Source organism: Chrysemys picta, chromosome 1 (genome assembly GCF_011386835.1).
Source record: "Chrysemys picta bellii isolate R12L10 chromosome 1, ASM1138683v2, whole genome shotgun sequence".
NCBI lineage: Eukaryota > Metazoa > Chordata > Testudines > Emydidae > Chrysemys > Chrysemys picta.
The window spans coordinates 122,425,652-122,439,485 of record NC_088791.1 but is presented as its reverse complement, the minus strand read 5'-3'; the positions used below and the strand labels follow the sequence as shown (position 1 = coordinate 122,439,485).

Sequence of the window (13,834 nt, the reverse complement as noted above, 5' to 3'; positions counted from 1 at the left end):
ATGGTATTCTGTTATTGTTTAACAGTGCAATTAAAATTGCAATTAATCGTGATTAATTTTTAAAATCATTTGATAGCCCTAGTTTAAAAACAAAACAAAACACCATCATCCAGGTCCCTATGCTAGGAATATAAATTTTCTATTAAATTCTACCATATGGTTAAAAAAAAAAACACACCTAGAGAAAAGTTATTGAAATTATAGAGCACTTTTCTGTAATGATCTTTGTTGTATTAGATCTGTAACCAGCAATGAGGTTGTTATTTCTCCCAATTTAAGATTAAATTTCCACAGTCAATTGTATAGGCTCACAACATTATGTAGCTATTAAAACCAGCAACCACAAAAGTCTTCTGTAGAAACTTAAATGTGAGTTGCTATAGAAGACCTTTGTGGTTGCTGGTTTTGAGGGACAGCTTGGAGTCTTTTCACGCTGCCCAACAAAGATAAATGTTGATGCAGACATTTATCTTGAATCACCAGGTGATAAATTTTAACTGTACTGGGGGCTCACTCAAGGACCATGTAAAAAATTAACCGAATAGGGGGTGGCATGATACACGTGCACCAAGTCTGTGACTGTGTGGCAAGCATACCTAGGATTGTCAAAGTATATACGAGGGATGTGTGAACCAGAGTGAATAAAAAAAACCTAACTGAAATTTTTGCACAAACAAAACCCATATCAGAAACTCTGTGGGTGATTTGGCAAAGATTGCTTAATTTTCTATTTCACTTCCAGGTTCCAGCTGGACCAGGAGTGCCAAAACATAGTGTTCACCACTAAGTCACTGTTTACTGTTCTCAGTTACCACACAAAGGTACTGAGCAGAGATGCTCAAAACCAATTCAAATTTTATAATGAAACTTTTGTCAAATTTCAATTTTTATACTAGGGTAACATTTTCACCAAAAATTCCCAATGTTTCTTTCCCTCCCAGCTCTATTATTGAGACATGGCAGCTATTTCCAATTTACAATACAAGCAGATGCTGTGGTTACTCAGATACCAGTGCATGGTAACTGCTGGTAAGTATTGTCGGGCCATCACTGTACTATGAGGAATACAGCACTTGAGGTATTTCCAGACCAGACTATAAGCAAGTACTAGAAAACCCAAAAGAGCCTCTTTCACAAAATGTGCCCCATTTTGCACAGTCCAGAGGTTCAGGTGATTTGGAGAAGGTTAATTTAAACAGCCAAATTTCTGGCTATTCATCTGAAGCAAATCCCCCTCCCCCCAATCTTTGATGTTCATCATGACCAATTAAAGATGGCCTGTATAAAGAGAAAAATGGATACCTGTATGGCTATGATATCCATTAGCTGCCTTGACTGTGCCAGTTTTAACTGTCACCTTTATTAAAGATTGAAAGTGGTTTCTCTAATAACTAGTGAAAGTTAAAAACCCAGCCACGTTGTACAGTAGGTAAAGCATGACTGAAAGCCACATCCACAACTGCTAATAGAATAGGTGTCCACAGCAACAACCAACCCATCCCCAACAACCAGCATGGGTCCAGAGCTGACTAGGAAGTATCTCTCTTCTCTCATACTTGGAGAAGGGAAGAAATTTCAGTGGATTTAAATGGCCAAACCCAACATTCCCCAGATTGGTATAGAATGAGATCAAATATTTCCTGCTCAAGCTGCTCGTACTTCTTAATTATTGTCTTTTCTATGAGGACAAAGTTGTGGCCTGAAATTTGGAAGGCCCATCACTGAGAAGCCAATGCAGATGATTCATGCACAGCAATGAGGAGGATCCTGTGTTGTGGCCTGGAAAATCCAAGGCAGGAGGGGATGACTATGGTTTGTTCATATGAATTTGTATTTTCTTATACTGGTGAGACTGTACAGATAATGATCCTTCTGTGGGAGCTGTTAAGGGTGTAATGTATGATTTAGATATAAATAGTTTAAATAAGAGGAATGGTGGAAATTATTCACGTTATATGATCAGGTTAAGTTGCAGTACGCCCTGTCCAGTCTATACTACTGTAGTACAATTAACATCACCTGTCTAGCTAGCCTCAACCAATCAACATGACAATTTTAAGGCCATTTTGTAACTTACATTGCGTTATAGCACAGTAAAATCCTTTTCACTGGCACACTCCAGTACAACAATATTTTATACTTTTATGACCCCTTTTGCCCAAAGATCTCAAAGCACTTTACCAACAATTAAGCCACAAAACACCCCTGCGAGTTCAATGTGTATCATTGTACCAATTTTGAAGCTGGAGGGTCTGCTCCTCATCCCCTTTGTAAAGAAACTTTGCCCTATACCAGAAGCACAAGTTGACCTTAGAGCTGCACGGCATTCACTGGGCACTGTGGGTGCTGGAGTGGTGCAGTGACCTTAGAAAGGGTCAAGGAACAGACACTACTCTACATCCACCTCTATGTCCTCCAGCTCAAAGGTTCAATCATGGTCCTCTTTGGGACACCTGAGGATTGAACTTTAAGAATCTGAAGACAGAGAGATTAAGGGTTAGTGGCCTGATTTTCAGAGGTGCAGAGCACCTCAATTCCTATTGAGCCCAGCAGGTGCTCAACCCCTTTGCAAATCAGGACACCCATTTTGTTGCTTAAATATTGATTGAGGCAGCTAAGTTTGGCAATGAATGGCCAATGAAAGCATCAGTGACAGAGGCAAGAATAAAATCCCAAATCCAAAGACAGAGTCACCTGCTTTAAATTAAACATCCCAATTATCAGAGTCTTAGAGGGATATGCACTGCTGGGAGATATTTTTTAAAAGTCTTTTCATAAATGGGACTGGGGCCAGCTCCTCAGCCAACCCAATAATTGGCTAGTTTGACTTGCAGAGCCTTCTGATTCTTCTCCATAAGGTGCCTTCTCTCTCTTTCCTGAAAATCCGATCTCAAAACCAGTTTCCACACTCCTCTTTTACTGAACTGTTTGCCACATGCTTTGATGTGTCTTTATTTGTTTTGTCTCTCCTAGACTGTGAACTGCCTGAGGCAAAGAACATGTCTCATTCTATTGAAGGTTTTATAAAGTGCCATATACATTTCTGGCACTATAAAAATGAGGATGGATAACATTCATAGAATGTTGAAATTAAAACTCTGTCTAGCTTTTGCACCATAAAAACCTGCATCAGTCTTGCTCCACTAGCCCGCAACCTAAAATTAATAGAGCTCAGATGATGGAAGCCAGACCCTTCACAGGCCGCTATGAACAGGAATCAATAAGTCAATGGCCACCATATTGCTAAACATGAGGGAGATTCTGGGAAGGAGGTGGAGTTCTGGGATGATGGGGGGGGGGGAGGAGATGTCCTGGTGTGGAACAAGACCATGAAAAAGGTTAAGAACGACTGGTCTAGGTAGTTTAAGGTTAAAGGTCAACCATCTTGAAGGAAAAAAAGAATGGGGGAGAAAGGGTAGCAGCTTAAGAGTGTTGTCAATGGTAAGTATTTTCAGCCAACAAGAGTGCATTTGTCAGCAGAGCAGAGAAAGAAGTTAAAGATAAGGGAGGGGAGGAGATGAAAGAATAAAGAGGCAGGGGCAGGAGAATCTGGGTTTGAGAGGCTACAGATGAATAGGCCTCACTTTCACAGAATAGGGTGGAGGAGAGGGTGGACTTGGAGGTCAGAGATGGGAAGGAAAGGAAGGAATTTATGCCTAAGAGCCAGTCTTTAAGAAGTGTTCAGCTCTCACATAGAGGCCAAAATAAGTCGCCAGGTTTTCAGTAGAGATCAACTCATTGGGTTCTGAGCTCTTAAAATATGTCCCATTAAGTATCACAATGGGAGCTCCAGGACACTGAGCACTTTTGAAAATCTGATCCTTATCGAAATGCTAGATGGGAGTTCAACCATTTGGGGGAAAAAATAAATCTCCCCCCCAGTTGAAAGTGCTGAGTACTTTAAAAAAGGTCATAAGTGAGTAAGAGGAGAAGGTTTTATGCTTTACATCCAGAACACATATACTGTTTCTTGTGTGTCCTGAAGAGGGTTTTTATTTTTTTGTGAATTCCACAGTTTTCTCTCTCCTCTAGAGCATCTGGAGATAGGCAAGGCCAGCTAATATGAGGTTTGAGAACTAATGAGACTACAGTTCCTTTAAGATCTGCATCCCTGACTCCAGATAGTTCCAATGAGGTTTGGAGAAATATCTTAACTGGACTGAACATCTCAGGGGAACAGGCTTGCTTGTGAAATTTCTGATACTCCCTACTTCCGGTTATGGTGGAAATACTGTGAGAATAGACTTTCATGAAGAAATTCACTATTTGTGCTTCTAGTACTGACTGGAGAGGCCACAAGGAAATGAAAATGAACAACAACAACAAGAATACATAGTGCTTCTATAGTGCTTTTTCATCAAAGCAAAAAGATGGATGGATAATTATTATTCCCATTTTATAGAGGAGAGAACAGAGATGTTAAGGCCGAGAGCCTCAGAGGTATTTAGATGCCTAATTCACATGGATTTCAATAGGAGTTAGAGGCCTATGTACATTTGAGGATCTGGGCCTAAGTGACTTGCCTAAAGTAATATAGCACATCAGGGCAGAACCTAGCAAAGGATTCAGCACTCCTGGCTCAGTGCCATTTCTCTTTGAGAGCCCTGCTTCCAATGGCAGAACATTTATCTGAATATTTTCAAAATTGCATAAAAAGGGGTTCAGCTTGAGTTAGAGCCAAGCTCTGAACAGAGGTTTCAGTCACCTCCTGTTTTATCTGAATTGATTTACCTGGCTCTATGGATACAACAGGTACATTCTGGTTTTAAAGGGAATAGGTTGAGACTGGTAACTCTGCTTTTGCTCTCTGGGCACAGAGCCTAATAGTGCCTAGAACTACATTAAGCTCAGTGGTTTCTCCCATGAACATTTCCTTTGGTTTCTAAATAGCATCCATTGTATTTCAAATGAAACTCAGCTGAAACTGCTAAGTTTCACCTGGTTTCATGTTGAAATAGTTTTAGTGTGATGCGGCTAAGTGCATCACTTACCTTCTGTGTGGACTAGCTGCTAGAGAGGGAAGAGCCTACTACTGCTACTAATCCATAGTGTTACTTGTTTTGCTCAGCAGTAGAAGCCTGTGCTTTCGGTGCTATGGGTCCCAGATTCTGTCCACACTGATTGCCGGGGGGGGAGTGTCACAGTAGCCGCAGAACCAAAAAACAGCCCAAGTTTATTCAAGAGATTTCTGGAGTCTTGTCACAACAAACCAAGACCAAGTTTTGAATTTGTAATGAAACCTGAATCCACACTAGTTTTGCCTGGTTTGGTTTTCACTGGGAACATTTTGCTCTAGTTGCTTCACTAGACAAGTTCCCTTTCATCCATGCTAATGGACTAAAGCACTTTGTCACACTGTTCGTAACTGAAAATACTTTTGCCACTAATAAAGCAAAAAATCAGTCAGGATCTATTTAACACATTAGGAGTTTTCCTTCATTTTTTTGTCATACTTCAACAACAGCTAGGGGGTTACATTCATTCCGGGTGTAATTCTGATGGAGTTACACGGGGGGGTGAATTTAGCCCACTGTCTTTAACTTCATTAAAAAGGTCTTGATAATATATTTTACAGTTCTTAAACAGTTGGTGAATCTGAACACTAATCAAATCCTTTGAAAAGAGCACTTGAGTGGGATGTTACTAAAACAAGCACACATTGATATTTTACACCACCACTTTCCGTTCTTCTGCGCTGCCAAGAAAGGCAATGTTGCTCATTTCTGCGTTAATAAAGGAGTTCCAGAAAGATGCACTTTCTGCTACAGAATAGGAGCATATTTGTTTTATGAGCGAGACACACTCCATCCCATGCCCATATGCATGATCTCCAATCTCTACACTGGCCTAATACCAACCAAAAAGACTGTGAGCAGGATATCTGTCCTACAGACTACCAGCAAAGGCCCTGGGAGCTACACTGACAAACTTCGCTCTGGCTCACGGGTTCTCAACCTTTCCCAGCCAGTGTCCCAACAAGCAACATGCATATCCGTCACAGTGCAATCATATATAAACAAATAATGGCACAACTTCTCAGCTACCTCTTTATTTTTTAAACTCTCATGAACCAATATCTTGAAATCCTTTGCATTAGCTCTTCAGGTTGAAGCCATGCAAAACAACTGAGCGTTGCATTATTTATACCCAGCCCACACCCATCCAAATGTCAGGCCAAATTCCTGCAAACAGTTCATCAATCGTGGCAAATATTACCTGAGTTACAGGTTGGTCGCAAAACTTCAGTGAGCATTGGTCTGGCTGGGGACTCCCTCTGGAAGGGTAGCACAGCTTTATGTGCTGATTCTTGGGTCTACACTTTTTTTTTTAAAAATGTTGGCCGCTTACAGGAAAATCAAGAAGCATGCTCAGCAGCTGTAAACTTGCATGCCCTCACTGACTTCAATGGAGCATTGCCAATTTACTCCAGCTGGAGATCAAGCCCTGAATCTTTGTGGGTGTTTATCTGGCCTTCTAATGAAGAGGTTGTTCAAAATTTGGGAGATCCATAGTGTGGAGCTGAGAAGAGAATTTGACCATCAGTGTTTGCAGAAACTTTAGGACATGTTAACTTAAAAAAATTAAGTGGAAATGTTGCATGCCCTAGTTTGTTGTTCCCCTCTGGTTAGGCCTCAGCTGGAGTATTGTGTCCAGTTTTGGGCGCCGCATTTTAAAAAAGATGTGGAGAAATTGGAAAGGGTCCAAAGAAGAGCAACAAGAATGATTAAAGGTCTTGAGAACATGACCTATGAAGGAAGGCTGAAAGAACTGGGTTTGTTTAGTTTGGAGAAGAGAAGACTGAGAGGGGACATGATAGCAGTTTTCAGGTATCTAAAAGGGTGTCATGAGGAGGAGGGAGAGAACTTGTTCACCTTAGCCTTTAAGGATAGAACCAGAAACAATGGGTTTAAACTGCAGCAAGGGAGGTCTAGGTTGAACATTAGGAAAAAGTTCCTAACTGTCAGGGTGGTTAAACACTGGAACAAATTGCCTAGGGAGGTTGTGGAATCTCCGTCTCTGGAGATATTTAAGAGTAGGTTAGATAAATGTCTATCAGGGATGGTCTAGACAGTATTTGGTCCTGCCATGCAGGCAGGGGACTGGACTCGATGACCTCTCGAGGTCCCTTCCAGTCCTATAATCTATGATTCTATGATTCTATGATTCCACCCTCCCTTTGTAATGGAGCAAGTCCTATTGGCAATTTCTCTTCTGTAAGTGGGGGTAGTATTGCACCCTGCAAGACATAACTGAACATTTAGATCTATATTTTGGAAGAAGAGAAAGAAAAGGGGAAAGGGCTAATTAAAATGACCCATTATCTGTTTAGAAACTCAGGTCCTGATCATTCCAACTTTTTCAGGATTGGGCCTTTGACTTTTAGGTCTCAGCAATCCTTATCAAATTATCTCTAACACAAAGATGTAATTGTTCTGTGCAGCAGCTGGATTAATACAATAAACCATAACAATTCAGGTCAAATAAGCCTCAAATAATAAGGATTTATGTTTATGTGGTACACGATACACTGTCTACTGCATCAAGAATCTTTTCTTTGTTAAAGTGCCTAAATATGTATTTACTTGGTGGAAGATTTTATGTTCTATTGGTTTAATAATGCTTAGAATTAGTACAAACACGTAAGAGTACATCTACTTGAAATATGGTCCTTTGGGGGGGAAATAATAGGCATAGCAAAACATATATAATATACACCCCAACACAGGAATGTTACCATAGCCACATGTACTGTCTCTCTAAAAATTATTAAATAAAACAAGGCCAAATCCTGAGAGCTGCTGAGTGCCCCCAGCTCCTAGTGACATCTACAGGAGCATCCTGTGCTCAGGATTTGGGCTATATTTCTAAGCTGGTTGCATGTATGTGCATGATCATAATAGACTTATCAGGGACCCCACCCTTTACTCCTGCCACTGTGTTTTTTGTGCCAGAACTGCATTAGACAAGGCTAGCCTGTCACTCGGAACTTTGAATTTCCTCGCTTTAGCTGGCTTGTGTCACACCCTTCAGACTTTACAGACTTACTTGTTTTGCATTTCATAGTAACCCTTTAGTCCCAAGAGCCACATGTGGTGTGTTTTATGGAAAAGAATTTGGGATGTGGCAGCGGGGGGAACGAAAGGGGTTAAGTTACAGTCTTTTTTTAACTCATCACAGTGTGGAAGCTAAAAGAACAGCCAGTTCTTTTCTGACACTATTATAAATACATTGAATTAGAGGTTTATAATTATACTTTCACCCTCTTAAACCTGACTGGGTTTTTTTTGGGGGGGGGGGGGGAGGATATCAACATAAATAGTAAACATTTTTTTCAGCATTACTAACCATCATTTAATAGCAAACAGGTTAATAGGTAACATAATATACATCTGGTGCACAACAACCCTGTATTTTATTCAAGGTTTTGGGGTGTTTTGGGGAAGAATATGAAGGATTATATTATACTGCAACAGCAGTTTCCTTGGGAAAGTAAATTAGACATATAATTGCAGGAATATTTATAGTTAGTTTAGCTCATATATGGTGTAGGACATGCAGTTGGTTAGTCGTAAGTGTAGCATCATGCAGATTGCATTAATGTTGGCAAATGCACTTTATGTAGAAACAGACTTTATGCTTACAATTATCCCAGCCCAATATGGAGTGTCTCTGACTAGTAAAGAAGAGCTGATGCCTGCCATAATGAAGCCCAGCACTGTTATAGAGACGCCTAACACCAGCTGCAACAAAGCAACCAGCAGCGGGAAACGGCAGCCACAACAAGTGTGGGATTCCTCCTCCTGGCCCGTTTTGGGATCCCCCTTGGCTTTCTTCTTCATTGCTGGCTCCTGCTGCTTGGCTGGATCGGTGCTTTTCTCCCCTTCAGGTGCCTTCCCTGCCTGGTTCTGGTTTTTAAGGGACGTGTTGTTCTGAGGTTTCTTCTCCTCTTTTCTCATGTTGATGAACTTTTTTTTTTCTGGCTGATGGGCGTGTTGAGGTGGGGATTTTTTTGTGTGTGTGTGTGCCCCTGAAGCTTCGCTTTGTGCTGGCTGAGTTGTTCCTGGTATTTGAATCAAGGAGGCTGAACAAATATGGAAAACATTTGGAGCAGATTGTCAGAGCTTCTAAATGCCACATATAGCCCAGAGAAGAGGGGGAATCAAGGGGGGTAGTGAACTGCCAACATGCAGAAGCAGATTGCCTGTGCTGGGGCTGGCTGTGCACATGAGAACTGTGCATATGTAATCATAATCACTGCTTGTGTGAACTTCATTAATATGCAGGAAACCATTGTCTAGGTAGGGGCTGCCTGAGCACATGGGGGATTGATTTGATTTGTGAGTGTGAAATTAACAGGCACAAGCTGATCACCACACTACAACTACGTTATTAGCACACAGAAGCTAATAGAATGAATCAGTAAGGTGCTGTGCACACCGTACGCAAGTGTGTGGTTTTTGCATGCAAAAGTCTACTACTTGTGTGTCTGAGCCTGTGTGTAAGTGTGAGGAGACTATGTGTATATAAAAAGAGTGTGTAAGTGACATGAAGAAAATTCAAAGACAGTTTCCTGGATTTCAAGCAATCCAGAATTTGCCATAACTTTAAAAAGCAAGGGGAGGTACCGAATATTTAACAAATAGGAACACTAGGGACTCATCTTAAAAAAACATGTACTCCTTTTGCATGCATTATGGAAAGTAACAAGAACTAGCGACTATGTGCAGGTATTGATGGAGCATAAAGTATTTATTGGTACCTTAACATTTACTAGGGCTACGCTTCATTATTAATTAATCAAGGAAGGAGCATTATATCACCCTATTACCCCATTGCACTTTCTTATTTATTCTTATGGGTAGAATATACAAAGAAGTGTACAGGTGAATGGTATTTTACACACACACACACACACACACACACACACACACACTATAGGCATGGTCCTGCAATGGAATCTGTGCAGGTGGGCCCCTTGCAGAGCTTCACTGGGGGCTCCATATGGGCATGGGAGTCCACCCATCCACAGGGATTTCATAGCAGGATTGGGGCATGTAACATTAAAGGGATGCTTGAGGACCTTGTACGGTCAATACAGGAGTATAGAGAGCTAGGTAATGAGCATTCTATTAAAAAACAAAATTTATGCTTTTACCACTGAGAACAGAGTGCAATATTTCTTATATGGAAAGAAATCATAGAGCCATTTAAATTATATATAATTGCTCAGAATATAGATATCAAACTGATATTAGAAGTATCAAACTATAACATCCTGATCCAGCAAGCAAGCCCTTAAGTAGGAGTTCAGCTAACTTCAGAGAAATTACTCAAGTGCTTAACATTAAGCATGTGCTTAAATACTTCACTAGACCAAAGCCCAAGTATGTAAAGAATGACATATTGGCCAAAATTCAGCCATCACTTGCGTCCTGTGCAACCTGGCCCCGTGCCCGCAAAGCACTTAAGTGTGTAGCCGAGCAGTACGTGTGAAACCAGCAAACACAAGGGGCCACATTCTGCTTCCAGTACACTGGTGAAAAGCCATTTAAATCACTGGCATAACTGATCAGAATTTTGGCCCAGCAGTTAGAGAAGAGAATGTTTTATTAGAATGAATGATAAGAACAAATGGGGAATTTAGAGGAAGGGAGTCATCAGAAAGTGTGTGTGTGCAGGGAGGGGGGGGGGGAGTGAGGGGACCAACACAACCATCTTGGAAGGATACAAAGTCATGCTGGAGGGAATAACCAAAATGTTGAAGTATCCAAAAAGGATCTTACACATGCTGAGGTTTCATCAAGGAAATCTTTCCTTTGATATATTGGCAATATTTTCTGGGAAACTACACTATTTCCAGCTCTTTGTGGCATTTAACAACAATGAACTGTGTTTGCTGTATTAATAAATTATGATGTCACCTTGTTTTATGGGTAAAGCAATATCCTCTTCAGATATTTATATTATAGGTGTACAAAAGAAAACTAGTCATGAAGTGATTTCAGAGACTGTACATGCACATAACTCACAAGTGACATGAGTTCTTGTTTCCTAAATGAAGGATTAGGAAATACTCTTAAAACAATAATAATGAAAGAGAAAATGAAAGAAAAAATTGGGAAAGTTATCCCCAAATATTTGTCATCTATCAAACTAAGCTTTTATATCTTCTTAGTGACAGTATTTTATAATAAGCAATGCCTATTTCTTTAAAAAAAATTATGAAAATACTTTGCACTTATATCATGCTTTTCACCTAACATCTCAAAGTACTTTACAAAAGAGGGTCACTATATTTATGCCATTTTATAGATGGCAAAACTAAGGCACAGAAGGTTTAAGTAGCATTCTCGGGGTCAGACCTAAAGTCAGGGCAGAGCTGGGAATTTCCTGATTTAGGTTTCCTGATTCCCAGTTTCTTTCCGAGCTAGTGGGTGAAAAAAAATCAATATACAGTTAAATAATTTATTAAATTGAATTTAACAGACCACTAATCTATAAACACAAGGAATATTCTTTTGGAGTTTTCTGAGTTCCAGTTCCTCAACTGTGGGCAATCTGTGCTTGGAGAAGGATTCGAAGAAGCAGGCAAAAGTGGAATAAAGCCATGCTAATCTTGGGGGAGTAAATTAGAACAGCTCAGAACTGCTCATATTTATGTTGGTTGGTAATGCACGTAAGGGTTTTTTCCAGAGTTGGTCATGACCAGAGATGACAGAGTTGGCTAAACCAGGAATCCCCAGTTGTTAGGGCAACATTATGTTCTCTTTGCATTGTTGCAAAAGTGTGGCAAAAGGAGTGTGTTGGAGGTGGAGGATGTAGATATATTTATAATGTATTTACATATATTTTCCCCTTCCCCTCCAACTCAGATCTGAAGTGAGGTTTCTTTTTCAAAGAAAATGTCAGTAAGATTTTCAGCACCTGGATTCAGGTAAAATAGCTGACTATTGAGAATATTCTTTTAAAGGGGCCAAACCCCACCTGCTTTATTCATGCAGACAGTGCTATTGATTTCAATGGGTTATTCATCTGAGGATTTACATGACTGCTTGCTTGTCTACTGAATCAAGAATCTCTCTCTCTCTCTCTCTCCCGCTTTCATTTTTAAATAGGTGCCTAAATATATATATATTTATCCAGTAAGTATCTTAAAAATCAGGCTGTGCTCTCCCGGCTTCGGACAGTACTTCAACAAATGCAGATTGTGCAAAGAGAATTTTGATGGGGATTTTCAAAGGGGCTTATGGGAGCTAGGACCCTTCCCATCTCCCACGGAAAGTTAGTTGGGCACCTAACACCATTTGTCCCCCTTGAAAATTCCAGTGTTAGGGCCTATTCCTGTAGTCCATATGCAGGGAGAACTCAATGGGACGTTTTGTTTGCTTGAGGACTGTAGGGTCAGGATACGTGATTGTGACTGATGACACATGAACAGAATAGGCTATAAAGCTCACCTTGTTACAATCAGTTTGTTTTGCTGTAAGTACTATTGTAATGTTATTTTTCTTAGGAAACTAAACAAAATAGTTCCCTTCTCAGCCAATCACTTCAGACTGGGTATGTCTACATGACACCGACTCTCAGAACCCAGGTCAGCTGACTCAGACTCACAGGGCTTGGGTTGCAGGGACATAAAATTGCAGTATAGATGTTCGGGCTTGGGCTGGAGCCTGGGATCTATGACCCTCCCCCTTCATGGGGTCTCAGAGACCAGGCTCCAGCTCAAGCCCAAATATCTATACTGCAATTTTATAGCCCCACAGCCTGAGTCTTATGAGCCCATCAGTTGACCCAGGCCTGCCACAGCTGTGTAGACACACCCTTAGATTAGGGTATGTCTACACTGCATACTAAGCCTAGGCTCTGACTTGGGTTTGATCCCTAGCCCCCCTTCTGTCCACACACAAGTCAGTTTGACTCAGGTCAGCAAGCACTCAGGTCCTGGGTCCTAGGATACTGCTAGGAGGGTGGCTCAGAGCCCAAGTTCCACTGAGACTCGGGTCCAAGCCCTGAAATTTAGCAGTGTGGATGCAGGTCAAGGCACAGACCTGAGTCAGAAGGACTACGTAGTGCAGTATGGACACATTAGCAAGGCCTGGGTCCAGCAACTCTAAACCCAGGTTTATAATGCAGTGTGAATGCTCAAGTGTGGGCTTGGAACACCAAGTCCAACAAGCCCAGGTCACATAGACCTGGGTTTACAATCCAGCACAGACATATCCTAATTTACCTCTCGGTCAGACACAACATTCTATCGGTACACAGACACTTCTCTCATCGTTATGAGCCTAATTCTGATCCCCTTAGTCATGCAGGATAGCACTTTACTCACAAGTAATCCTGTGAGCTTCGGTGGGTCTATCTGTGGAGTAAGATACTCTTGTTGAATAGTGAGAGGAGCAGAATCTGGCCCAACGTGGGAATTATTTAGATACATTCCACTGTGCAGTCCGTAGGTTATATGACAAATGTAACAGTCAGAAAACGGCTGACCTGCTTTCATTGGAAGAGTTTTGCAACTCCTATGTATATTAATCAGCTGTTAAATAAAGCTAGTAGATTATCTTGTAATTTAAAAATATACTATAGATGGCATATTTAGACAGTCACTATAACTGTAGCAGTACACCAAGATGTATTTTGTAAACTTTACTCTGTAATAAAATCCTTGAGTGGGAAAGTACATCTAGTAGGGGATTTTTTAAAAAAAGAGAGAGTTTGATAATGGCTACAAGATGGGGAAACAACAAGGCCCTTTTTACTGTTGTACACTCACCACTTCTGACCCAGTCCTACATTTCTTGCACACCCAAAAATGTTGAGTTCAATA

At 40.8% G+C, this 13,834-nt stretch overlaps 1 protein-coding gene across 1 annotated transcript in view; it reads right to left on the bottom strand.

Annotated features, from left to right (window-relative positions):
• Nucleotides 1–9,127, bottom strand: part of SSPN (sarcospan) — a 35,142-nt gene extending 26,015 nt beyond the window's left edge. The window contains exon 1 of the mRNA XM_008165841.4: nt 8,643–9,127. Within this exon, the coding sequence (XP_008164063.2) occupies nt 8,643–8,957 (315 nt within the window). The 5' untranslated portion in view covers nt 8,958–9,127. The remainder of the gene's footprint in view (nt 1–8,642) is intronic.
• Nucleotides 9,128–13,834: the final 4,707 nt, after the last annotated feature.